This window comes from Andrena cerasifolii, chromosome 2 (genome assembly GCF_050908995.1).
Source record: "Andrena cerasifolii isolate SP2316 chromosome 2, iyAndCera1_principal, whole genome shotgun sequence".
In the NCBI taxonomy this organism is placed as follows: Eukaryota; Metazoa; Arthropoda; class Insecta; order Hymenoptera; family Andrenidae; genus Andrena; species Andrena cerasifolii.
Window position 1 is genome coordinate 25,769,585 of NC_135119.1, and position 27,932 is coordinate 25,797,516.

General features: G+C 44.0%; 2 protein-coding genes across 5 annotated transcripts in view; one reads left to right on the forward strand and one right to left on the reverse strand.

Moving 5' to 3' along the window:
* The window catches only part of Ph4alphaefb (prolyl 4-hydroxylase subunit alpha-1), a 216,296-nt gene that overhangs the window by 16,194 nt on the left and 172,170 nt on the right, over window positions 1-27,932 (reverse strand). The gene's annotated exons all lie outside the window — the stretch shown is intronic.
* On the forward strand, window positions 8,700-14,023 carry LOC143378875 (putative helicase with zinc finger domain). Its single transcript, XM_076830938.1, has 5 exons — window positions 8,700-9,101; window positions 9,440-10,113; window positions 10,289-10,990; window positions 11,065-11,580; window positions 12,310-14,023. The coding sequence occupies exons 1-5, from the start codon at window positions 8,870-8,872 to the stop codon at window positions 12,994-12,996; spliced, it is 2,811 nt and encodes a 936-aa protein (XP_076687053.1). The 5' UTR covers window positions 8,700-8,869; the 3' UTR covers window positions 12,997-14,023.

The following is a 27,932-nucleotide window of genomic DNA, read 5'->3' on the forward strand; positions in this document are numbered from 1 at the left end:
AGCACCGTAAAGCTCATCTCCATCCGTTTACTACTTCCATAGCTATAATGTATTGAAAAAAAGTTAGCACTTAACTTCAAACAGCTGTAAAATCGACATTTTTCAAAATTTCGAAAAATCCTTTTAGGTACGTTTAGATATCACTAAAGCCTACGACATATTCAAATTTCAGCAATCTACGAAAATTTACTCCGACATCTCTCCGAGTTCGCATGGAATGTCCCAACGTATAAACAGCTGGAAATTTTCATTACTCGTGTTCCGATGTATTCCCGAGCTTGGAACAAGGATCGAATGATTACCGGAGTCGAGAGGAGAAAGCAGCGAGGAGCAGGGACCAAAAGTGGCGGCGAAGACACTCTCGACCAGCCGGGCTTAATGGCGGTTACAATTCTAATTAAGATAATACTTCAGCCAGTTTCCTTTCGTGGGCATCGGTGGTCGTGGGAAAGTGTGCGTGAACCGCAGGGTACCACGTCGGCCCCCGCGTGTCCTAGCATCCCGCAACGTCTCCACGGAGTTGTCCCGGCGGCTCGTTCGCCCTGATGGAAGCAATTAAAATAATGGCCAGCCTCCCCCCAAACGACAACGGCCACGACCCCGCTCGACCTGACGCTGCAACCAACGTGGCCCGACTCCTTCCATTACTCCGCGCGGCTCTATCGCGCCTGATCGATGTAATCGAAGCGATTTCCGCTGCGGTTCCTGTCGAGATACTTTGGCCGAGCTCACGAATCGGTTGTAAAGAAGCGGAGAAGATCGTCGCTAGTCATTGCGCTCTGCGTTGGACACGCGTTTGATGGTCGGGGAGGATGCTGGCGATCCGCTTCAATGGAATTCTGCGGTACGAGGTCAGAAAGACTATTGTGGGATCAGGAACTCCCATAAAAGGGAGTCTGGAAAATAGAGACCGCGGAGTCGACGATGGCGCAGTTGGTTAGGCGGCTGACCAGTGCGCCGAGGATCGTGGGTTCGAATCCCACCGCCCGAGGTCCATTTTTTCTGTGGCTCCCAAAAAAGTAGGAATTACAAAACCTATTCCTATAGGACCTGCAATAAGTCGTCCTCAGAAAATGTAAAAAAAGGCCAACAAAAAAAAAAACAACAAAAACACACATCCTGAATAATGGACTCCAAGATGAAATTGAAACGAGAAGCATAATTAAGTGTACCTACCGGGCAATAATGATGGACTCTCCAGTGCGCATGCTCAAAGCGAAGACAGGACAGTGGCTGTCCCTCACTCCGCCACCGCCTAATATTCCTGTCGGTTCTTCTACGAGGAACAACGATGACTAGTTTCGAAACATGGTAGGCTAGCATCGAGTGATAAACCCTCTCTCTTAACTTCTACAAACCTCACCATCGCACGGTATACAAATACAAACCCCCGAACCGACGAACAGCTGGGAAATTTCCGTTACCCCGTGGGCAGGTTTCTAAAAGCGTCGGCGTCGTCGCTGGAAGGGGAGAGGATCGTCGAGTTTGCCCGCGCCGCGAGATAACGGGGCGCGAGAAGCGTCCGCGTCGGCAGCCATTGTGTAGCGGCGAGGACAATAGCGTCGGGGGATGTCCCCTATCTTCCGGCGCACGAAGTTGATATCGCGATCGAATCGCGGGGCTCCAATTGTAATTGGATACTCCGCCAGACGCCGAACTGTCGTCCGCGAGCGAAAAAAGGAAATCCTGTCCCCTTCCGTGAGCAGGAGCGCGGAGAGGATGGGGGGAGACTTTCGCCCCCTGCCCATCCCCTGTCTTATCGATTCCAATTTTCCGCGCGTTAATTGAGAGTTACTCGATCACCTCGGCTTGGGATCCGATGAAATACGAGCGACTCCGGCGGCCACGTGACACGGTTGACCGTCGACCACCGTGTCACGTGCTAATTGAGAGAAGGTCGGCGACAGTTCGGTTAATTGTTGGCGACGATTCGACTCCATTCCCGATAGGTGCCAGGCGATATCGAGGAACAACGACAAGGGAAAGAACAACGAGAGTAACATCGATATCGTAATAATACAGTGAATATCCATAACGCTGCTAAAAAAAGAAGATGATGAAAGCTAGATGAAACTCTCCTTCCCTTATCCTATTCTCGGAACCACCCCACACACGGGTCAAAAGTGCGAGGTCGTCAAAATTCACCCTCAGGAACACTGTCTAAAAACAGCTGACTCGAGTTGCCAGCTCTGTCAATTATTCCCTGACACTCGTAAGCGCGCTGATCAACAGTGAGGGGAAGCCACACCTAGGAGCTGGCAAAATCTAAATCGTGGATGAAGAGGGGTGCGTTTATAGCACGTGTCGCGCCCGATGCACGCGGAAGATCGCGCTCCGGCTGAATCAAGATTTAATCGAATAATTCTGTTGGGATCTAATGGCGGGGAATAATTTATCGGGCTCGGGAGCCGAGCTTTCCTAGATTATTAAGCCCCCGGCAACCCTCTAGACAACCCTCGTGTCATGGGATCCCAGTCCAGGGATTGGCCGCGACAAGGCCAATTTCAGTCGAGCCGCGACCATCGCGGACTACTTAGCCGGCCGACACGTCCGTCATCCATTCGCACCGATCACGTTGATTTATCGCAATTTACGTTTCACCAGAGTAGCCGCTTTAAAAGGGGGTGGGCGCCCATTAACGACGCCGATTGTCGCGGGGCTGTCAGGAGAGGATCTACCGGCTGTTTAGAACTCGGGGAGTGCGAAGATTTCAGCGACTGCTTTCTCCCTTATTGCATAATTGATAGTTTGTGCGTCTAGCGAGCATCCGTTGAATGATTTAACACCTTTTCGCGTGGGCTTTGTGAATTTGGAAATATGGTCGGAGTGTCTACGGAGGATCGTTTTAATCCTCCATTGTTGGAACGTATTTGGGGCATAGAGGGATTTGCTTTGTCAACTGTCGACATAGTCGACACACTCTAAATATTTTGCTTCGATAATTGTTCGCGTGAAACTACCCCTTACCCTTGGGATCAGATTCAATATACATTCGCAGCTACCGATCAGCTGAGAAATTAAGAATCCAGTGACCGAACAAAAATACTCGCGAGACACTCGCTCCCATCACTACTAATGGCTAACTTGCAAAAATGAGGGTCTCTCCAATAAATTCTTCCTTCAACCAACCTACGAGCCTCGCAATTGCGTACGAACCTCCACAGGACATCCCAACTCCACAGTCTCGCCGCATCCCGTCCGGATCGTAAAACCCAGAATCCAGCTTCATCAGGTGCCTCGTATCTGTGTCTGGGACAGGTCGCAGAGGGCGGTGGAAAGGATGTATCGATCTCGCGCTGTACCGCGGGCCCGGGGTGTTAGTTGCGAGTAAGTGACGAGGTGTCGTATAAATTACCAGAATAAACGAGCCAGGTGCGCTTGACTTTCCCCCTTGGCCCGACAACGCTCACCTGACATCCGCAGCTGCGGCAAAGTGCGACAGGCTTACATCCTGCCGCAGCAGCCGGGATTGGTCCACTCGTTACCACGGCGGAGAAACCAATCGGGCCTGGACATACTCCTGAGTGCCGGCGGAACTGTCGTTGCCCCCGTCCCGATGGATCCTAATGACCTTTCCCTGGCTGACATTAACGCCCGCGATGGCCACCGTGCTCGTTTCACGGCGAGGCACAGGACACCGTCCTCGGGTCGCTGTGTATTGGTCAGCCGGACGCGAAATTTACGCTCCTTCAAGTGGCCCAGCGATTTCATTCCAACCACCCCTGCCCGAACACTTGCGTCCACCTCGAGTGCCTCTGCTTTGAGGTTGGGGAATCGACAGGGAAGAAGTGTGGACCGAATTTCGTGGTGAGGATTTAGGGGTTGGTTTTAGGGATTTTGCTTCTGAGATTGGCTAGCTTCGCTGCAGTTTTAGAGATATTTAATGGGAGTCGAGCGTGTGTAGCTGTTATGTTAGCAAGTGGCCGGGTGGATTTGACATTTTACGACCCTTTTAATATTAAATATAATAAGGTACTCCCCGCTGCAGGGGACATTAGCCACGCGAGTCAGTCTAGATACAAATTCAAATAATTTTTCCACTTCAACGTAGTGCACTGCATTCAAGGGTACAATATTCAAAAGGAAAGGCACGTCGCAAAAGAGTAGTTTCTTCATAAAAGATCGTTCTGGCCAATTAGCTCTCTTCAACCCGTTTCCCAGCCACGCTCACTTTACGTCGTTTAGAGCTAGGCAAACTCTGAAACACTAATTGCACGCCGAAACCTTAACAATTCGCCGCTCCGCATCTCAAACTTCCTGTCAGCCATACCTGCACCTTAATTCACCCCCAAATTCAACTAACTTAAAAAAATCCTTACTCCGCTTAAAAAATCAAAGCCACAGAAATTCAGAGTACTCTGTAGCACCCAATTGAATGGGAAAATGGGAAAAATTATTGTGCAATCGCTAAGAAAGATTGGAAAATTAAATGTTGTTAAACTGAATTTAAAAAAATATAGCGTTGTAAAGCTCGTCACGACACACATTTTTTCTACTTATAGTTTGTTTATCCAAGCATTACTATTCGAGCTAAAAATTACGAACAACAAATTTTTCATCGTCCAAAATTATTATTTCTTTAAACACAAACTGCGATAACTTGAGTAAATATTAATGGATCGTTATGAAACTTAAAACATAACTTCAGGAAACTCTAGCGAAGCCGTAAAATGTATGCATAACAATCTTATGTTAACAAATGTAATAATATTAGAGCGCTAGTCCCCTTATTGCATCCGACCCTTCAATTTTCCTTACTTGTTAAAAAGGCATCCAAAACCTTTCTCCGTCGCATGCCCAGTGTCCGTGCAAACACGTGCAGAAGGAAACGGGGGAAAAGCTGGCTCCTAATAACTGACCGATACCCGGGGTGCATTTGCATTTGCAACGCGCGCCACGAGACGGCACAGGAACTCGATTAAAAAGCTGACCGAGCCTCCACCCACCCCCACATATCCGTGCGCGTTTTATATCGCGCCCCAGGGACACGGCGGAGGCGCGATAACGACAGTTCTTTATATTCAGGCTTCGTCCAATAACGAATCCTCTCGTTAGCGCGATTTCAACGTTTTCGTTCTCGTTTCTTGCCCCCCCCCCTACCCGCCCCCGCGACAACCTCCACCGTTTCCCCTGTTTTCGATGATGCTGGACTACCTCCCCCGTCCCTCCTCCCCGGCCTGTCGATTTTTTCTTGCTCGCGCTGTATGCATAGCACACGCGACAGATTTTAATTAGCGATATATGCGAGCCGCTAGCGATCGAAGCTAGCTCGAAGCGTTTCTTTCGCACCCTGCCGATACCTTTTTTCCTTTTCGCCCGCTGATTCGCTTCCCCCGTTTTTATACGCGTCTCCGTGCTTTTTGTTTCCACCCGTCGCGATGCCGTGAAAAACGCCGACCCTCGTGCATCTCTGCCGACCACCTTCGCAGCCCGCTTTTATCGGCGCCCCCGTTCTTCTTCGCTACGTCGCTTTAATCGGCATCCGCGGATCGAGATTTATCACGGCGCGAGGCGTTTAATGAGCCCTCTTTTTGCCGCCGTCTGTCGTTGCCTCGCGGTTGCGTGGGCGTCTGCGGGGTGAGGGCAAAGGGAGCTAGTTGTCCTCCCCGGCTTGAGAAAAAATCGATTGTTTTTAATAATTAATCTTTATTAATCTTTATGTTTATACGAAATTATTTATATTAATCTTTATTATGTATATACTAAATTATTTATATTAATCTTTATTATGTTTATACTAAAAAGCGATTTTTTTTAAATTTCAATTTTAAGTAAATTGATTTTTAATTAAATTGACGCTACAAAGTGGGTTTGAACAAGCAATCAGTTGTCGCCTGTCAACTTCACTATTTCTCAGAGTCCTACGGATTAAAATCTGAGGAGGCCTTTGGTTGCTGGGGGTTCGTTTTGGAAAAGAGGAGAGTGTTTTTGTTTGTGGGTGGTTCTTGCGAAAGGGAAATTCAATTTCATTCGTTTAGGTTCGACTGAACTTACTCGAACTCGATTACTACCCCCTTGGGGACCATTGAATTAAGCACGATTCATTCACGTTCGCTTGGATCTACCAGAATTTCCTCCAGTTGAATTAATCCCCATAAAAATATTCAAAAAATAAAAAAGTTACGCCAAGTACATGAAATCAAATAAATCACAATAAAGATAGAAGATAATAATAATAAATATTATTATTAAATAATAAATATTTTGAATAAAATATTTATTCGTATTAAAATACTTATTTGTATAAAAATATATCTACTTCATATTATTTAATACATTTTTTTGTATAAATAGTCATTGTTATAATTGGCGCAATTGTTTTATATCATTAATTTTCTAAAGCTATTAATTTACGACAAAGTTTATAAATGGGATTTCTTTTTATGAGTTAATTAAAATGCCCGCGATATGAGTAATGGAATGATCACAGTGTATGAACACAGCATTTTAGCTGTGTATATGTAGTTGTGTCATCTTAAGCGCAGTTGGAAAGCACCTTTATGTACTTGCATTTTGATTTCACATCTTTTTACTTTTATTTATTATTATTATCTTCTATTTTTTGTGAGTTATTTGATTTCGTGTACTTGGCGTAATTTTTTTACTTTTTTGAAGTTTTTTTAATGGGGATCTCTCTTCTTTTTACAAAGATAATTTGCATAGTAGGGAATGAGTTCAGGTAATTTTTAATATTATATTTTCTAATTTGGTTATAACTTGACGGTAAGCTGTCAAAATTTGGAGTGGATTGCATAGTGAAGAACGAAACATGTATTAGTTCGTTTTGGCTGAAGATATGCGTGTAACGCGTATATACATATTATACTGACGAAAATTTTCTTGGAGAAGAAAAAAAATCTTACCGTTTCCGACAGGTCTATGAAACGATATTACGATACCTCTGTTATGCGTGGACCAATTATATTGAATTTGGTCTTATTCGAAAGCTTATATGCGGTTTACATGAGAAAAATGCCTTTAAATTTAGGAAATATTGCTGGCGTGATGTGATATTAATGAAATAAGATTCAGGTAAGGTTGGATTAGCCGGGCGACGAGTAAATGATAGCGGTAGCGACAGTCGACATATACAGGGTGTCTTTCATGTACTTGGCGCCGAGACGCTACCTCGTCTCTAGATAATTAGCCACATTCCATTCGATCCCATTGGATTCACTTCTCCACCCTATTGCACTTGGTCAACTTCACTGGAGCGCAGTCGAATCCATTCGAACCCCACAACGACCCTTCATCCCCCTCTCTTGCGATCTACGAAATTTCAAACTCAAGAAATTGACATTTTTCCTTTCAAATGACACTTCGGAACTTTCGAATAAGTTTCGTTTGAAATAAAGAACATAACAATTTCTTGAGTTGCGTCTCTATGAACTTTCCGAACAACTCCGATCAACCCCATCACCCCGCACATCAGAGAAGACGGTCACCCTCCGCGATCGACGCAGCGATCAACCATCCAAAAGACGCGATTGAAAGCGCGCGCCCGAGGAAAGTGCACATCTGCAATCTGGCCAACGAGGGAGCAGAAACGAAATAAACAAGGGTGGGAATAGAACGACCGTCGTGGTGGAGTCTGACGGAGTGCCGTCTGCCCTTCCCGCGGCACGCAGTCTCATGGAAATTCCAGGGAAGATTCTCATGTAAATCGCGCAGCGTTATCGAACCACCGGAAGTGGCTAAATGACGATCGCCATTATCCCCGCGGCCCAGCGCGGGGATGCTCCCCAAGGTAGATAGAACGAGACAGGAGGGGAGGTACAGGGGGTGGGATGGTTGAAGAGTCTCAGCGCGAAGGGTGAAGTGGCAGTAGCGGAGGAGCGGGGACCGCGGTTAGCCCTGATGGGTTGAAAGCTTTCGAATCGTCGACCATTTCGTGCGTTGCTCGAGGTATTCCCCTTGATACCAGGCTATTCCATTTACCTCGATGCCGCGAACGGAAGAGGAACGGAGGGGAGGGGAAAAATGTCGGGGAATCTGGCAGTCACGGGGGCTGACCAGCTTGCAACGCGGCCGGGGATAAACCATTTGTCCGTTTTCGAACTTTCCCCGCGGGAAATCTGGGGGGTGGGAGGGTGCCGTTCACGGTGTTGCGTTCCGTTGTTGACGGGCACGCGCCGCGGCCCTTGTTCCTCGACCTTTGCACGTCGTACCTTTTTCATTGCCGATCCTCCAAGGGGTTTGCAAAGTAGTACATATTGCAGTCTCCGCGGGTTGTTATTAAAATATTCATCAATTTTCTTGCGGTGGTTCGTGAATTATTATTTAAGTGCCATATTCTGTAACTCCTAAAGTTTCCAGTTTAAAAAATTTATCCCTACGTGCAACTAAATATACATGTACGCGACGAAGCCGTTAAGTAGTCGAGTGGTTGCTCTAAGTTTTCATAGGAAATCTTCCAATTAGCTTTCACCTAGAGGTCGTCTCCATAATTAATCCCCCATATTCTAATTTCTAAAAGCACCTTCGCCCCCATAAATAATCCCTCGTATCCTAATTTCTAATAGCACTTTCGCTCCCCTAATTAACCTCCAAATATTCTAATTTCTAATAACACCTTCGTTTCTTTATCCGCCGGTAAGGCTGCGAGACACGTCGTCAAGCTCGCTAGTGCAGCAACGACCGCTAGATGTCGCGACCTGCGTTCGAAGCGGACGCGCGCGCGGGTCGCGCATGCGCGGCAGCGCACAGTGGTCTGTCAGTAGTCGGGAGCGTCGCGTTCGTCGTAGGTCGACGGTAGTGGAACGCTCGCGTAATGCGTTTGTGCTTTGTTTCGAAAACGCGAGAAATCCTGCAGCCACCGTGTCATGTAGCGGCAAGTGTTCGAATCCTTGGCAAGTGCTCGAAATTTTAAATGGCGATCATGGTCGACCGTCTGGTTCAGTTGAACGGAGAGGTTAGGTCTTTGTTTCCATCCGACTTGGCGGAAAGAGTGCATCATGACTGGATCAAGTCGGATAATCCCGAAGGGATCGTCACTTGTAAACCACCGGAGGACGTGTTGATATACTCCGAACAGAGCCTTTGTTGTCGCACAACGAAAACCAATGCCGCTTACTGCTGGACTTTCCAGATTTTGGCGCGCGGTAAGTGCCATTGTTTACGTCCCCATTCCTGGTTGGTCATAACATTGATGTTTAGAGCCAAATAGGTCGCTTAACGTTTAACAATGTTTTGTATTTCAAGAATAAAATTAGGAAGGGATTATCGGTGAATTAACGTCATGCAATAAAAGTTCAAGTTCAGATTACCATCCTATGAAAGCAGTAGCACGTCAGTGCGACACGGGCACCGAGTCCGATCACTTTGATATAGGTCGCTTTGAGTTTCGCTGTTAACGAAGCATTGTAATAAGATCCGATAGCATTTCCTAAACCTTCCCATGTGACAGAGTTGACGCCATGGCGGTTATTACTTGGTCCAGGTAAACGATTGCAAAGGATAGCGCTGACTTTGGATCAGAATCGCAAGAATTTCGTTTTGAAATCTGTTTGCAACGATACCAGCGATATAGGTATCACGAACGGCCAGGTATGGTGTAACACAGAAGTAGAGGCGACGAACGTTGCAGGGAACGACAGCCTCAAGGTGCACGTCTGCTTCGTGGCCAATCAGTATGGCACGTATCGTCAGAATGTGATTTTTTATTTCGGAGAGTATCCTGTGGTACTCAGGAGAATTTGCATGGATTGTTTACCACCGGAGGACTTGTCGAGAATCAACGACGCCACAAACTATCAGTTTTCCCAAAACCCGAAGACAGTGGTTAACAAAGCGTTGAAGATCTGTCGATTCGAATCGCCATTCGTGCCGCCGAAAGATACGATGGAGGAGAAATTGTCTATGATATATCCGTATCCCGACAGAGACAACTTTTTCTTAACTCAGGAGACCCTCACGGATGATTGCCTGACGCCGGAGAATTACAGAGGTCGCCTTCACGAATTGATCACCGTGGAGGAATTAGCTAGACACGAACAAATTGCCAGATACAATGAAATTTCGCATATGCGCCTTGTTTCCCATTATATTTTGGTTTCTACGGGCGATGCATCCACGGTTGCCAAATATGCACCGCCTGGTGAGCTCTTTGCCCAGGTGCGATTACTATTAGCAATTATTTACTTCTCTTTCTTTCTATGCTCCTCTCGCATTTCGAAAGACAATGTTCGATTAGCGCCTAGTCGCACAGCTGTATATATTTAAATCTACCGTTAACGTATTTCTTTTACAATAAATCCCCAGAGAATTGTATGACGAATTTTTATCACAGTTGCCGCTAAGCCGCAGTATCTCAGAAGATACAAAAAGTGGCAGGCTGTTCCTGAGAGGTTGCAATAGCGTACTTTTCAAGATTCTATCCAACAATTCAGACGTGCCCACGGTGTTTGAGGGCCATATAGAGGACAAGTGTGTGCAAACCATATACGTCAGGCTGTCGAAGAATTGTGTAGATATGCTGAAGTTGGGGGTCAATACAGATCTGCAGGTGCAAGTGCAATTCGTGTTGAACCGTCTCCCTTTCTGCGAATGGCACAGAGCCGTAGACAGCCTCCCTGATCTGGGGCTGGTGTTCTTGAACAGTATTCACACGCAGATGCAGGATGTGAGCATTCTGGATCTGTTGGACATGAATGCGTCCACTTTCAGACAGAATTGGGATTGGCTTATACTGAATCCTCTACTGAACGCAGAGCAGAAAAGAGCTGTAGCTATTATGACGGCCTCCACGAACATTTCTTTGCCACCTGTGTTACTGCTCGGGCCATTTGGAACAGGGAAGACGTTCACCATTGCCCAGGCCCTTCGTATGTTACTCACCAAGTGCCAGGAGCACAAGATTCTCCTTTGCACCCACAGTAACAGCGCAGCAGATCTGTACGTCAAAGAGTTCTTTGACCCCTGGTACAAAACAGAGGATTGCCCGCGACTGAAGCCAGTTAGGATCTTTTACAAAGGCAGGGCCAAGAACACGGTATGTTTCCTAAGGAGATGAAATCGTTGATCCCTCGTCAAGTCTCTCCTACCGACCTCATTGCGCGATTTCAGGTGCATCCAGTGGTGCAACAGTACAGCCTGATGAAGGATAATGGTACGTTCCGCGATCCGACCGACGAGGATCTCCGTGACTGCGGTCTAATCGTCACCACCTTAGCGACAGCTAGCTCTCTGACGTGCCTGAACCTGTCGTTCACTCATATAGTGATAGACGAGGCTGCACAGGCGTTAGAGTGCGAAGTGCTGATACCCTTGTCGTTGGCCGGTCGACATACACGCTTAATCCTGGCCGGCGATCAAATGCAGCTCGCTCCTGAAATTTATAGCGACCTGGCCTACGAACGCGGGCTAGGAGTCAGCCTGCTCGAGAGGATCTACGGGATGTACCCGCAGACGCATCCTTGCAGGATACATCTTTGTCAGAATTACCGCGCCCACGAGGACATCATTAAATTCACGTCTGAAATGTTTTACGACGGGGTGGTGAAGCCTGGCAGTAATTTATTGGCCAAGCATCCCGTCCTCAAGCCTCTGACCTTCTTCGCTGTCCAGGAGGAGGAGGTGCAGGTACGTTTCGATTATCTGAACTGCATGTCCCGTAATTTGTGGTTTAATTTCGTTATTACTTCAATATCTATTCGATACCACTCACTGCATGTACGCTCAGCGTTACGTGCCGTGTATACGCTCAGCTCACTCGATTCTGGTGACCGTGAATATGTTAGAGTGGTCACTAGTCCACTTTGCATATGGCATTCGTTTCTGCAATTTTTCTATAAAAGTTTGTGAATATGGTCTAGACAGGGGTTTTATTGCGTGATTACCAAATATCGTAGCAATATTCGCCACATGAGTAGCTAGTATCGAGTGGGCTGCCTACACTCAGACAATTAATGCAAAAGTAGCACAATTTTCTGATGGCCGTCCCCTGTATACACAGATGACCCCGGTTTAGTCGAATGTGAATGGTGCTCTACACTCGACAATCGTGGTTGGAAGAAATCTAGTAACCCACTGGGGAGAAAGGGTACAGTGTTACCACACTCTGTTACGCTGTCATTGCTTCCACAACCTTACCAGATTTCCACTAGCCACTGTCACATCACGCGCAGCACTGAATACTTCACGAACCTAACGCTTTGCCTGGTCTCGACGTGTTATCACGCCAAGGGACCTGCGTCCCATTGGAAAGCTTCTTCAAAGCATCGTAATTGTCCCCAAATATTTCAGAGGTGCCGCTCAAAGTGTTAGGGAGTCCCACTGTTCCAGCGTAATCCTTCGCTCGTCTGCCAACAGGGCATGCACTCGACTGGCTACGCTCATGCGGGGGAGGCCTCCGAACTGGTGAGTCGCGTGGTGGAGCTGAAGAACAGGTGGCCGACGGACCGTTGGGGCCCGTACGGCGAGGGGTCGATCGGTGTCCTGGCCTACTACGCGGAGCAGGTGCAGAGGATACGGGTGGAGCTGCGGAAGCGCAAGCTCGCCGACATTTCCGTGGAGAGGGTGCTGAACGTCCAGGGGAAGCAATTCACCGCGGTGTTCATCAGCACCGTCCGCACGAGGAACTGCTGCAGATACGCTGCAGAGAGGAACGTGAAGGACTACGGCTTCCTGACGAACCCCAGGCTCCTGAACACAGCTATAACGCGCGCCAAGTGCCTGGTAGCGGTGGTAGGCGATCCAGTCGCCCTCTTAACTATTGGTTCCTGTCGGAAGCTGTGGCACAGGTACCTGGAGCTCGCCGATCTCCACTGTATGAGCCGCGAGACTCTCAGGTACCACCTCAGCCTGGTCCCGGAGCTGCCCATCACCCCGCCGCTGAACCCGCTTGCGAAGGAGTTTGTACCAAGGAACCAGCAACACTCCTACCTCGTCGAGTACGTGCCAATGCAGATGATGTATCCCATCATCCACTGTTCCAGCTGCTGGGTGGAGCCTCAACCCACCGTGAACGGCCACCACAACCCGTTCACGGTCCCCTAATCTGCGCGCGAATCGGGACCACCTCGATCCACTTGTCCCCCGGCTTGTGTCTATCGAGTAGGCGGGAGCGCGCGCTTCCGGGGACAGACTTTCGTTTTGTTTAATCCGCTTCTATTTCGGAGGATGATAGTGGTCGAGATATTTTATATATGGAGAATTTTATCGATAGTTCTTGCATTTTGGTGTTTGTCTTTCTTGCTTCCTTAGCTGCACCCTCCCAGCCTGATCTCTCCCGAACCTTGTCCTCGTTTCCTGTTGGGGTCTGCAGTATTATTGTCCATCCGTTGTTTGAGTAGAGCTCGCTGTACAGTGTTTGTCTTTGAAACTGATCACCTCGAGTGCTTTCTTCTTTTGGGGGGGAACGCGGCGTTTAACTGGTATGGGTCCGCGTACTGTGAACGTGTTAGCCTTGACTTTCAGTATTTTCTTTTTATCCTGATGTTTCTTTTTAGATGTAACGTCTCTGCGGAGGCTTGTCTCGAAGTTTCGTGTATCTTGCGATAGATACGCCTGGCTGTTGCCAGCTACCGGGAGAGGCACGGCCATGATACTCGAAACCCTTGATTGAATTGCAACGGAGAAATGTGAACAGAAAATAAAAGGGAAGGTTACTATTTTCCTCTTTCTTCCCTGTTTCGTTTATCCATTCGCTGTGCCTCTTCCGTCGATCGCGCGATCAGTTATCGCTCTTTTCATTGTTGCTTTTCGAAGATGGATCCGTCTTCCGATCATACTCGCTCGATTTATTATACATATATATACTTTTATTATACTTTTCTGTTTTACACTGAAACGAATTCGCGCTGGCTGGGTCGAGGGAAGCTTTTCCAGCTTCCCTCGACTGTATTGCTCCCCGCTTGGGGGGCACAGCTGGCCCTTGGATGTATAGACGAGAAGATTTTGTGATAATCACTTTGTACATGAATAGATATATATACATATATATACACATATATGTGTTCCATGTGTTTCTATGTGACTACATTTGTACGATAGCCTTGAAATAAAGAAAACGTCTGCCCGTGCACACGCTGGTCCTGCGCTCTCTGCGAAAGGAAGTGGCGGAAAGTTAGAGGCCTTTTAACACCTTCAATTTCACGCGTCGAGTGAAAACTGCCCCGTTATTTCTCTAATTAAGAAGAATTTTGTGGAGCGTCACGGCGAAGCTCCTAAAAATTAAGAAAAATGGAGAGTGCCACGTGCACCTGTTGCTGGTAGGAAGTTTCTTACCATGTTCCATTAGAAAAAAGTAAATACTGAGGACACTACTGTAATGATGTATCAACCTTTTGCACTACAGATTATATTTTCTTTATACTGGACTTATTATTAAATACAAGATCAGAGGCATAACTAGACATACTAGATCAGAGGATAATAGTTTAGTATGTAAGAATTATAGCGCGCTAGGAGGCCACAGGATAACGCTCCGTTCAGACAGGAAAAGCCGTCTGATCGCCGAAATTCCTCAGGTAAGATCATGGAACCGCGAAGTAAGCGAGCGTTACAGCCCAATAATATATACAGCTAAATAATATATACAACCCTTTCAGTCCTAAATACTTTTGCGGCGCGGGTGCTGTGTGGACCGATTGGTACTTTCCGCGACAGAGTAAGACAAAAGCGTAACAAACATCTTAATGGTTACCAATATAATATCATAATAACTTCAGAGCGAAAAATTAATATTATTGAACCCAAATGTGGTGGAATTTAAAATTTGGTGGGGGCAAATTTAGAGTTCAGAGTGGTTTGAAAAATTTGAAGAGGGAATCCAAGTATCAGTGGAATTTCTGATAATAATAATCGCAATGTTTTCTTTTTTGTGTTATCGCGGAGGTGCCCCATTCCAGACTAAAAATATTTAGTTTGCAAGTGGCTTTTGAATGGGGTAGGTCGTCCTTGGACGGCGGGAGTTCTCGCGCGGCGAGATACCGAAAGTGAAATACGAGAGAGTGTGGGCGGCGCTGTCCCGTGACGGGAAGGGGTCAAGCGAATGGGCACTTGCAGTTAAACTCAATTTTCCGCTAACAAGGGGTATACCGCCGAAGGCATCGACGGAATTCCCGCAATATTCTTGCCCCCTTCGATGCCTCGGGACGACAGGCTGGCCGAGCGTATGGAATTTATAGTGGATACTTTCGTGCTCGAGACAGGGTAAGTTTTTAATTTCACCCCGATACTGTATTAAGTCCGATGGACCGTGCTGCGCTCGGATTTTACGGGCCTCCAGATGTTTCCCATTCTTTTCATTAATATCGCTGAATCCTCCGCGGATTATCGGATTCCCTACATTTTTGTTGATATCCGGGACTTTTAATTTCAACCTCGGATGTTGCGCAAAGTTTTATTGGCATATTAATACTCCAATTGACTTTCCGTGAACCAAATTAATTTTATTTCATATGTATCACTGACAAAACGGTACCACTCAACAGTGGTGGACTCAGGATTTAACGTTGGGGGGAGCCTACTTGAAGGGATAAAAATATTTTTAATGGGAATTTAATAAAATTTATTAGGTGATTATAGAAAGAGTGATCCAAAATGAAGCCTCTTTTAGCCTCTTTTTGCTCCCACGATTTTGGAATGGAATCTTGTGCCAAATGATACCTTATGATGAGGCATCAATCACAACAAATTTTCGAGTTGAGGTGATAATTAGTTTCTGAGATATGTAAGGTCAATGAAGTGAAAATTCGTTAACGCGTCAACCCATACGCGTGAATGTACGAAATTATATGCCAGTCAGATAATTTAAACAATTATTTCCAGGGGGTTGCTGACTGCTAAACAAAGAATTTGAACTTAGATTTTCAAAATTCGCGAAAAAAAAATAAAAATCAAGAAATATAAATGTCTGTATAGTCGGTGCTTTTTTTAAATATATCGTCCACCATATTGAATCGGCCATTGTGAATTTTGAAAATCTAAGTTCAAATTCATTGTTAGCTGTCAGCAAAACTCACAATGGCCGATTCAATATGGTGGACGATATTAAAAAAAAAGCACCCACTACACAGTCATTTATATTTCATGATTTTTATTTTTTTTCTTGAATTTTGAAAATCTAAGTTCAAATTCGTTGTTAGCAGTCAGCAAATCCCCTGGAAATAATTGTTTAAATTATCGTATAGGCTGACGCGTTAACAAATTTTCCCTTCTTTGACCTCTCTATCTCAGAAACTAATTGTCACCTCAACTTGAAAATTTCGTGTGATTGATGTCTCATCATAAGGTATCGTTTTGCATAAAATTCAGTTAAAAAATCGTGGGACCAACAAGAGTCTATTTTTTGGGGTCACTCTTTATTTAAGCAATAGATTCCAGATTTCTTTTCTTCTTACAAAGTACCTGGTGGTAATAAGGCTTTAAATTTTGAAATACGAAGCTACATAAAATCTCTTGTGCTACGTCAAGGCTCCTAACAGTACTATCACCTGCTCGATGGTTAATAATCGAGCCACGTATCGCTACGTGAAGCCTTTCAACAATATCACGCCCCACAGGGAACGGTCAATACTCAAAAGCGGATACTACCACGCGAAGCATCCCACTGACATTAATACTTTTCCCCCCCTTCCCGAGTGATCACCAAGGAGATACATATTCCTCGAAGAAAAGACTTACTGCTCCCCGAACGGTCTCGGAAAGCCAATACTTCCGTCGTAGCCAGTCAATAGCCGCGTAACGGAGAGATATTACAAGGTAGCATTAGCGTTCTCGGTCGCGTATCGTCCTTTCTTATTGCGCCGTAGGCGGAAAGTTATATCGGTCGACATTACGCTTCCCTGTCCCCCTCCCTATCCATATTTATATCAGGACGGGTCGCGATATATTGCGGGCCCGCAGCTGCAATAGTACCCGTGATTTCTGTTCCGTGAAAGACGGCTCGCGAGATGCGCCCCGGCAGACATTCTGTCGCTCCCCGCTTATACAGGGTGTCCTGTAGCTAGTAAAGTGGTAACTCCTGGGGCGAAATTTAGTTGATTATGTGGAATAAAAGTTTTTAATAAAAGGCTTCGTTGTGGGGGATGCTTGGTTGGAATATTTAGTGTAGATTTGCGGCGAGGGGTATAATATTTTAAGGGGGATGCTTGTGGAATTCTTGAGTTCTCGAAGTTGCGTCTAAGTGCACGCATTAAATCTTCAAAGTTATTTTTTTTTAGAAAAGGAAGTCTCTTTTGTAAGTAGAGCTTTTGGTAGTCAAAGGTGTACCATAAAGTAAGGGCTTCGTATCCCTTGGGTGTTCGAAGTCGTACTTGAGTATAGACATAGCTATTAGGTAAATCTTCCAATTAGCGACCCAGTTCCAATTATTGACACTTTATCCTTTATATTTAAATATGAATTTTTTCGGTTCGGAACGGGCGTTAAAAATATTGAATTCGATTCGTGAATATTCAAAGCATCTTGCTGATGGTTTAGCTAATGTATGTCATAACATATAGTTAAGTAATTAATAAATGTTTTTACGCGTGTCAGCTACAAAGCCGTGAATAAGTAGTTTCTTGTTACCGAACATACGAACAGCCAAATTTTAGGTATTAAGTACTTCTTACATGAGTATATTAATATAAGAAATCTATATTCAAATCAGTTGAAAAATAATTGTAAATTTACTATTTAAAAAAATTGCATCGAATTTTTTAATAAATTCATAATAATTATGGGGGTGAATAATCGGTACTCGTAAAATGTATGAATCCCTATTATTGACACGAGATGCCATTTCATGTTTCCATCTTACGTGTTTGTCGGTTTGCACCATAAATAACCTCAATAAGTAAAGATGACTAGTAAAGACTAAATAATATAACCGACGTAAAAACTATTCGCAACAACAATTTGAAAATGCTTTGGAAATTTTTTTGACTGTCGTATACACTCGATCTAGACACAAAAGTGTCGTCGTGTAGACGTACAAGTAGAGTATTTGGCCTTCAAGGGTACCATAAGGTAAAGGGAACGCTTGTGGAACCCCGCAGGGTGTACTTCCAAATCCGCAAACGCCCCCCTTACCAAATGGTACTTACCTACCCCTAGATCACCAAAAAATGTCTTTCACTACACGGTATCCAGAAAATATAGAAACAAAATTTTCCCAACAACCGGAGCTTTTACAAAAGAATCACATTCCACATCTTCCACTTACAGTTTTCTATTTTCCCCCATAAAATCGCCATATTTATATAAAGTAATATAAACTAAAGTGTATATTACTTGCGAGACACCCCGTAGAACCCATCGGTTTTCGTGGCCAACCAACCTTCTCGCGTGGATACCGCGCGCTCCGACTCGACCCTTTGTACCCTTTAATGTATCGTATTAGGGAACGGCGAGTTGTATCACGGGGGAACCTCCATTTCCGGTCGCACGCCATAACGACGCATATCCTCCAGCGTCGCGGAAGATTGCCGCAATAATTTTCGTGGCTCGTTGCTTCGGCATTTTCCACCTGCCCCCCCGGTACACCCTTGCCCTTGTCGCGCGATGTATCGCCACCCCGACCGCCGGAAGTCGATTATAACGTAACAATTTAGCCGCAGCGCGATCTGGAGATCGATAATGTCCATTTCACTGTTATTAACTAGCCACGTGGCTTCCACTTTCTTAGCTTCTGTTCTCAAGGGAAGAAGGGTGAAGGTATCTAATACCGTCCATCTTCATAATATCGCCAATCGTTGTATCTTGCAAAGCGAGGATCAAGATTTATCGGTCATGGACTGAATTAGTACCTAAAAATATGTGGCAAGACATACTGTAATTACTGTAATTGCAATTACTCTAACAATTGAAGAATTCTTGTAGAAAACACTTGCGAGTGCCAAAATTAAAAAAAAAATTATTCGAAAATGTTCTACGCGCCAGTGGCAATATTATAGTACAAAACTTGGTTTTTCGCGATTACAGTGTTTTCTACGAGTAGGTACTCTTTAATTACAGAAAGGGAAATACTTTAGTGAAACTTAAGAGGTTTCGGCCGGAATCGAAATTCGATATTTTACGTTTGAACATTTGCCATTTTGTCCTAAATAAATATTTCGAAAAACCCTTCGTCCAAGGACTGGATAATTTAATATATTGACTAAATTTGTTTGAATTTTCGATTTTAGATAATCCACTTCCGAGTAATCGTGGTCGCAAACCCCTCTTTCGAACAGGGCATCTAGGAGATTGTAAATAACTTTGTTATTAATAGATATTTTTTAACGCCAAAATTCAGAGACATAGCTAAATGCACTACCTTTCAAACAAAAAACAGTTGTTTGAATAAAGTTTCATAGCTTCTGAGAATAAATTCCCCAAAATCACACCTTTTTGGGCCTCCAGAGTGAGCGCACCACCTTAATAGTTTAAAAATTAATTGGACTTCGACAATTTTACATCCCGTTCAGAGAAGGTAAGTCTAATAATTCTGTGAATGCAAGACTAGAAATACCTAATTAATGATGCAGGTACTTAAGGAATGTGCTCGACCTGGCGTTTCGCGGTTTTTGTTTACGTTTTCGGGGGGATGGAATGGGGGGTTGGAGAATGGAGACTCTGGCGATGGAAGGGCTTTCAGAGTGCTATGTCGTTGAGGGAATTCATTCCTTCGGAAGTACATGTATACATAGTGACTCTTCTGAGAGAGTTCCTACAGTTTTGATTGCGTTTGCATTTTGATGGTGTTCGGAAGAAAGAGGGGGAGGCTCGAAGACTTTAACCGTAGCGGATTATCTGTGGTTTTACAAGCGAAGTAGTTTAAATTGGAGTACGCGTATGTTTCCCTTAGTTGTGGTAATTTTGGATCTTTCCTCGTTAAGGTTCACTTACAACCCCTAATTTGGGCTACTTTATACACCCACAAACTACTATCAAAATTGGTATCGATCACTTAACAGATATTTCTTCCACCATTCTCCAACTTCCTCCCACTAACAAAACTCACTTCGACCCAACAAAGTCCCACGAGCGAATTCCACCCCCTTTCACCCACAAAACTAGTCCCCGTCTCCCCAGCACGCTCGATCGAACCAAATCGACCACAGTGATCGTTTAACCAACTTTTTCCTAATTGCATCGCCCTTATCGCGACACAGGCTTCAGGAATAGCACCCGCACTAGCAAGGTTAAAGAGGGGCGGGGGGGTAATATCGCGGCTAATTGAAAGTTTCGCCAACAGCTCCGGATAGTTAGCTCGGCAAAAATTGGATAACGTCTTCCAGCGAACTTGCAGCTCGAAAGAACGAGGCTCGCTGAAACGTGGACCCCCGTTAAGGGTGAGTTTGCTTCGCCCGAGTTTAAAGATTAATCGCCGGTTAATTAGGGCCCGCGCGAGGGTAGCCGGGGATAATTGCATCGAGCAGGGTTTTCGAGTTAATATCGCGCTGATAAGGGACGAGGTGGACGCAACGATGACAGGGCGCAGGGCTGATACACATCGCGAGCATCGTCGCGAACCCCGGACACGTACTCGTGCCGCACACGTACGGGGTTAATGCGCATCTTCGATGCACAACTTGCGCCTCTCCTCCCTCTTTGTGTGTATATCTACGCTTGACCTGTAACTCCGTCGGCATAGCTTGCATGCGCCTGCAGGCTCCACTCGATCACTTGGCGATCATACCTTGCTGCGTGTCAGCTTGTCGCGGCTGGGGCATCGGTAAAGGCGAATTCACGCGTGTCAGTTGCGTGGTGAAAAATATCGTTTCCCTGTTTCGGGATGGAGCAGTTCACGCTTGGTCGCGTCGGTTACACTGACACTGACGGCACTGCACCCTCGCGGAACTGACACGTGCGAATCCGCCTTAAAATTGTTGTTGGCGCTGTGTCGCGTTAAGGGGTACTTTAGTGTAATTGTAATCTTCGGGAATTTATTTAACAAAAACTATAAGTTTATAATACCTGGCGTTTTGCTTGCGTATTAAGGTTTGCTTGAAGTAATACTCAGAATTTTTTTGAACTTTTTTATCGCACATATAGTCGGTGGCGCAAGCTTCTTCAAAAAAATTATTTTCCGACTGGCATTGATGCGGGAACTGTTCTAGCCATCAAAAATGGAAAAAACTGAAGTATATTTTCTTTATTGTGTTCGTCGCGATGGTTGGAACCGCAGAGGCACCCTAACTATAAAAATTTGCAGAATGACAGCAGTTTGAAAAAAATGTTCGATTTTTGCTGATAAATTTAGCTGTTTTCGTTCCGTAGAATTAATTTGATACAATATAGACACTCGTCCGTGGTTCCAACCATAGCGGCAAACATAATAAAGAAAGCAAATCTTAGTTTTTCCATTTTGGATGACTAGAACAGTTCCCACACCAGCGCCCGTCGGAAAATAATTTTTTTGAAGAACTTTGTGCCACCGACTATATCTATGTATATGTGCAATAAACTAGATAAAAAAATCTGAGTATTACTTAAAACCTACCTTAATATGCAGGCAAAGCGCCAGATAGTATAAACTTATAGTTTTTGTTAAATAAGTTCCCGAAGATGGCGTTGAAAAACGGGCAGTTACACGAGAGTACCCCCTTAAGGGGTTATACCTAGTCAGGCGGCCGAAAAGAGGCGAATTTTTTTTGAAAAAGCGGAAGCATATATTCTTGTGTTTTTGATAAATATTATCAACATTATTCGAAAAATATAATTTTTGCAATATTTTTTTCAATTTCTCGAGAATTCTCAAGAAATATGATCTCATTTCTGACTTCTCGAGAAACAAAAAATATGAAGAAATTAGTAACACTAGGTATAACCCCTTAAGTGGGACAAGGAGAGACACAGAGTATACCGTAACTAACTGCAGGAAGCGAAAGATGGTGATTCTGTGTGAAGAAAAGTCGAAATTGTGGAGTCATTTGTTCGTAAGAAGCTTCGTTCTTGAGAGTGAATTTGTAGGAAAGTATACGAGCTCTTGGGTCAACAATTGGGAGTAGACTTACAATTAATGGACAGCGTTTATAATAATATGTCAGGAGCACAGAGCGTGTAGTTTAATTGTTTTTAAAATACTAAGATTCAAAGTTTGTTATTTCCAGACCCTCGATACATGCACTCATAGGTAAGCACGACGTTTCACTTCAGTTGCAGTCTTTTGCTAATTAGTTTCGACTAGTTTTTAATTATTCCTGGAGCTATTATAAAGATAGGGGATATTTAAAGTATCGAGTACCGAGCCCCTGCGTTAAACACAGCGCTGTACACGCTACGGACTAATTATGTGCAAGATTTTAGCCAGATCGGTGACCCCAACCCCGTGCACCCCCGTAGTGGCTCTATTTATCGAGTGCGCGTGCGCTCGAGCAGAGTTCTAGACAATAAAGCACCACGAGAATTCCGAATTACCGCGAGCATAATTTTTTCCCTCGTCCGTGAATTGCCAAAGGGGTGCCGAATCGCTCATTGATTCGTCCTATAGGGGCAGCATCGATGCGAGAATTACGGCGCAACGAGGTTCTCGCCCATTAGAAATTGAAAATCGAGGGAAAAGAGGAACGGTGGAGGGCAGCCCCTCTACTTTCATATTCATCCTCCTCCCTTTTTACTTACCCCTTTCGATCGCCGTTAACGTGCTAAACGCGCGAAAAAGCGAGCTCGCCCGCCACTGGAGTACACCCTTAACGAGTGTCAACCCGTCCTCCAACTTCCGTAATCACGATCATCTGAGACACCCTTTAATCACTCATCTTCCATCATCCAACCCCCTTTGCCAGTTTAACACTTTTTATCCTTCAAATCAATTTAACTCTTTTGAGATCCATAGCGCCCGTCCGACGGGGAACGCCGAAGGGCGTTCAGCGAGCACAGTCGATAAAGGAGGCTCGGGGGTTCCCGCACGCGATACATGGCAAACGTTTCAACCTCCATATTCAAAGGGTTAATCGCACCGGCTCACTGAAAACCGCAATGTACGCGCTCGGTATTCAAACTACTTTCGTTTATAGTAACTCGGGTCGAACAAACAGCTTGGAATTATTGAAAAACGAGAAACTGACCAATGACGAACAAGAGTTTCCCTCTGGAAACACATGGTCGACAAAGAGTTGACGGGTTGAACTAATTTCACGCGCCGGTTCTGCGCGCTGTTTCGCGCCGGGGAACAAGGAGCTGCCAGTCCTCCAATCCCCGCCGAAAAAAGGCACAACCGTGTTACGAGTCTCGATACACGGGAACAACTTTGTCCGTAACGCTCGACACGCGTCGCACAGCGAGATTCCAGCGGCCCAGTTTAATCGAACGCGTGTAACGCTCGCTACACGCTCGGGGAAAATTTCAGCGACCCGTCGCGACGCGGCGGGAGCGTTGGGGGGGTGGTTGACTTCGTATTGCGTCGAGAATAATTCGCGATCGATCTCGCGGAAACACAGAGCTGTGCAAATTGTTAGACACGAAGTACAAAAGGCACCGAAGCTACTAAAATACGAAAAGTAACTGGACAAATAAAAAATAAATAAATAAATTTAGATTCCTGTATGAGCTTCGTTGATTTTAATTAACAAGTTAATTAGATTTGCCTTTGATCAGTTTCTTAGTTTTTTTTTAAATTGTCTACAAGCTGAAAAATATTTTAAAATGTACCAGGAGGTGTACACGATAAAATCAGGAGAATTTCCGAATAAACGCTTGAAGTGATCGAGAGAACAGGTGACGATAAATGATTGGAAAAGTGGTTGATAAACGGCACCGGTACCTTCGACCTTAATTTCCTCATATTTCTGTAGGAACCCAGCGAAAATGTGAAAACGTCGCGTAGAGTCTGGCAATCTGCACACATCTGAAGATATACATAGCTGTGCAGGCGCGTGTGGTAGTCGCCACGACGAAGGGTCGCGTTCGTCAAATTTTTCTCTCCGCCAAAATTTCCAATTAAACGCCGGCGAACGATCCCGGCAGTCTCAGGGGCAGGCTCGCGTGAAATTCGCAGAATGCATAACCGCGACGACCCGTTTCGTTCGATCCCTGGTATTTTGCGCCTTCAGCTGGCGTGGTTGCTGAAATTCTTCCGCCCCCCACGGCTCCCCCACCCTTCGTCACCACTTTCCTTCCCTTCGGTCGTTTTTCCGCTGGTCGACAAAATTCACTGCACATGAAATTCATTCGACGACTTTCCCCTCAAAATAGCTACTTACAAGAAACTGATTTACAATGAGAAATAAGGAGATTTAACTGCTTCAGTACCGAGCACATTGCCGCGTGCGGGAGTCTTCTATTCGTATTCGTGAAGCACGCTCTTCGAACGCCCATAGGCGTTTCTCGCCGGGAGTCATCTCATATCCAGAAAATTCTCGCAAAGATAGCCGAGCTCGCATCGCTTCTTTTCGATTTTTATAAAAAATCAAAAATTGTACAGGATCTCCCACTCCTTTCCACCCTGCATTCGTGCACTTCCAATCACACGAAGTGCCGATCCAGCGCTAAGGTCGCTGTTCCGCTACTCGTCGGCCTGCGTCCCGTAATTTACGTGGCCATATCGAAAATTGAATTGAAGTCGTACGGTCGGATAGTTTGTAACCGATCGTGCAAAACACTCGGCCACAAATTTCGCGAGCGTCCAACAATTCAATTAAAAAGGCGGCGCACGGACGCCCGAAAACATTTCGGAAATGGGCGTCGCCGAAATTCGCCGAGACCGCGGCCCACCGCGCTGTAAATACGCTCGATTTCGTTTCGCTTCGACTCGATCAACCGGCCGCGCCGAATTAAATCGAATTCTGTCGGCGCTCCATTCGACCAACGTGGCTCGTCCGTAACGCGCTAATGTAATTACAGACCAGACGTCCTTGTATTTTTGTACATATTTTCCTTTTTTTTCCAAACCTCGCTGCTCCCACGAGCCTTTGATCTTTCACGCGTAACTGTATTGTGTGTCGACCAGTTTTCTGCCGGTTACTTGTAGTTCACAGTTTGAAAAAGGAACGCCCCGCTGCCCACCAAAATGTAATTTCAAGGGAAATCACGTTTCAGGAGGTTTTACAGTGCGCTGGCGATCGTGGAATTGCCCTGCGCAGGATGCGTACGAAACTGCGTGGTTTTGTTAAAAAAGAAAGGGGCAGCTTGAAATTTATTAACTTTTGGGAGTGTAATGAAAACAGTGTTGACAAAATATTTTGAGGTTAAAATGTACATATTATTATTAACACATTGTTGAGCACTATTACTGAGGAAAGATATTTTTCACTAAATATCTTTTCTCTGTGGCAGGGTGAATTTCCAAAATTCTGAGCTGCCCCATTTTTCCACTGAATTGGGTAAAAATTCGTTTATGTCGGGTAAATAATTCCATTAAACACTGTTAGTGTGGTATAAACCTCTGTACGAGTACATGCAAACATATCAGAAAATATCAGTCTACAGAATTGTAGAAAAATTATAGTGAAATGTTTACTGTAATTTTAGAAAGATTATAGTGAAGTACTAGAATTTTAGAAAATTATAGTGAAATACTAGAATGTTAGAAAATTATAGTGAAATACTAGAATTTTAGAAAATTACAGTGAAATACTAGAATTTTAGAAAATTATAGTGAAATACTAGAATTTTAGAAAATTATAGTGAAATATGTTTACTAGAATTTTATAAAAAGTGTAGTGAAATATATTTACTAGAATTTTAAACAAATTATAGTGAAATACGTTTATTAGAATTTTAGAAAATTTGTAGTGAAATATGTTTACTAGAATTTTAGAAAATTATAGTGAAATATGTTTACTAGAATTTTAGAAAATTATAGTGAAATACTAGAATTTTAGAAAATTATAGTGAAATATGTTTACTAGAATTTTATAAAAAGTGTAGTGAAATATATTTACTAGAACTTTAAACAAATTATAGTGAAATACGTTTATTAGAATTTTAGAAAATTTGTAGTGAAATATGTTTACTAGAATTTTAGAAAATTATAGTGAAATATGTTTACTAGAATTTTAGAAAATTATAGTGAAATATGTTTACTAGAATTTTAGAAAATTATAGTGAAATATGTTTACTAGAATTTTAGAAAATTATAGTGAAATACTAGAATTTTAGAAAATTATAGTGAAATATGTTTACTAGAATTTTATAAAAGGTATAGTGAAATATATTTACTAGAATTTTAAACAAATTATAGTGAAATACGTTCATTAGGATTTTAGAAAATTTATAGTGAAATATATTTACTAGAATTTTAAACAAATTATAGTGAAATATGTTTAGTAGAGTTTTAAAAAAATTATAGTGAAATATGTTTATTAGAGTTTTAAAAAAATTATAGTGAAATATGTTTACTAGAATTTTAGAAAAAGTGTAGTAAAATATGTTTACTAGAATTTTAGAAAAAGTATAGTGAAATATGTTTACTAAATCATGAAATAGTCTCAAAGTTTCTTTGAATGGGTATCCACCGTGGACAATTATTAAATCGTACAATGAAACACCCCCACCGCTCAAACAGGGATAAATCGTTTTCGAATTCGATAGACGCGAGCAATCTTCCCCGAGCACCGCGTCCCACGGCATCGGTGATCAATAATCATACAGCCGTGGGATTAAATAGTTGCTCCCAAATAATTTCGCTATGGATGATATTTCGACGCGCGTACTTAATGAGGACGCGTTCCTATCTCTGGCTCGCGGGTGAGTCGTGTTTAATTGTTCGTTTTTGGCCGAGAAGCCAACCATTCCGAAACTCGATTCCTGCCTTTGATAAGGATATCGTTGAAACAGAGATTCGTGGGCGTGGAGGGTTAGTTGGAAAGGGGGGCAGGGGGATCGGTTTCCTGCGAAACGACTCATTTCGCGTTAACCCTTGCGATATTCAAGCGTACGAAAGGAGCAATTAATTTCTCCGTTTCTGGGCTCGTCTGCGACTAATATCGATTAAGGCACAGTGCTATCTTCGTGGCACACGAATATTTGGGGCGCAAACAGTGCGCTTAAGCAAGCGGTTGGACGCGGGGTTAAATTTAACAGGGTGTTTTTTTTTTTACAATTAAGCTTTTGTTGTTTATTCTGATATTCTATGCAAAATCCCAATCTTCTGCGGGAAATATTAATAAGTGGCACGCGTAGCTTGAAACCTGGCTTGGGTCTAAATTGACCCAGTGCTCTGAGGCGAGGGATATACACATACAGGTAGGAGTAGGAAGAAATTGTAAAAATGATTCCGTGGATATAATTCGCGGAGTAGTGGAAGAAAGCAGATTCTTTATAACAAAATTAATGAAAATACTTGGGATTCTTAAGGATAACCCCTTGTATATTTTCCTACCTCAAGATCCCTTCTTATCGAAGGATCTACCACATCCTCTTCGTTATTAGACCAACCCACGATTAATACCCAAAACAGCGAACATTCCTGCGTTACCTTTTCGAGTACCCTCTAAATAAAGGAAAATTTCGTGGTCCACAATTTGGACTGTCACGAGGAAGTTGGAATCTATTTTGACCTTCAGTAGCTGTCTTACTATATACACTTTTAAAGTTCCTCTTGTTTCCATTTCAAAGAATTTCTCTGTTACCATTGACTATTAAAAGATTACGAAAGCTCGAAGCCGACGTTATCACGCGTGGGTCGAAAGTGACCCAGCTACTGTCCGAGGGTGAATGCCTCTTCGCGAATAGCATGTCAGGTGTATTCATGTATTTTCCATCCCTTGCTAGTTTTGTTAAGGGGAGAATCCGGTCTAAAAGTCGATTTCTTTTTAATTTTATTTTTCGATTGTTCAACCTTTTAGGAATGCGTGTTTAAAAGGATTTGTCGAAATTCGTAAAATTCCCGAAGTTATAGGCATTTGAGTAGCGAAAAACTTTAAACGCGTTTTTCTCGAAACAGTGTTCTCAAAACGGTGGGACCTGTATCTCCAAAAGTTATTATCCGATTCGACTGAAACTTTTTTTACTTAGAAGAATATACTTCTGGCTATGAGGGAAACCAGAAAAAAATAAAAAAAATTTATAACTTATAATTT

What these genes read in the sequence shown, in the direction of transcription:
- LOC143378875 (XM_076830938.1), top strand. Translation starts at nt 8,870, where the DNA reads ATGGCGATCATGGTCGACCGTCTGGTTCAGTTGAACGGAGAGGTTAGG. An exon ending in CTGGTGAGCTCTTTGCCCAG is followed by an intron (nt 10,114 to 10,288) that starts GTGCGATTACTA and finishes TTTTTATCACAG; the next exon opens with TTGCCGCTAAGCCGCAGTAT. An exon ending in AAGGCAGGGCCAAGAACACG is followed by an intron (nt 10,991 to 11,064) that starts GTATGTTTCCTA and finishes GCGCGATTTCAG; the next exon opens with GTGCATCCAGTGGTGCAACA.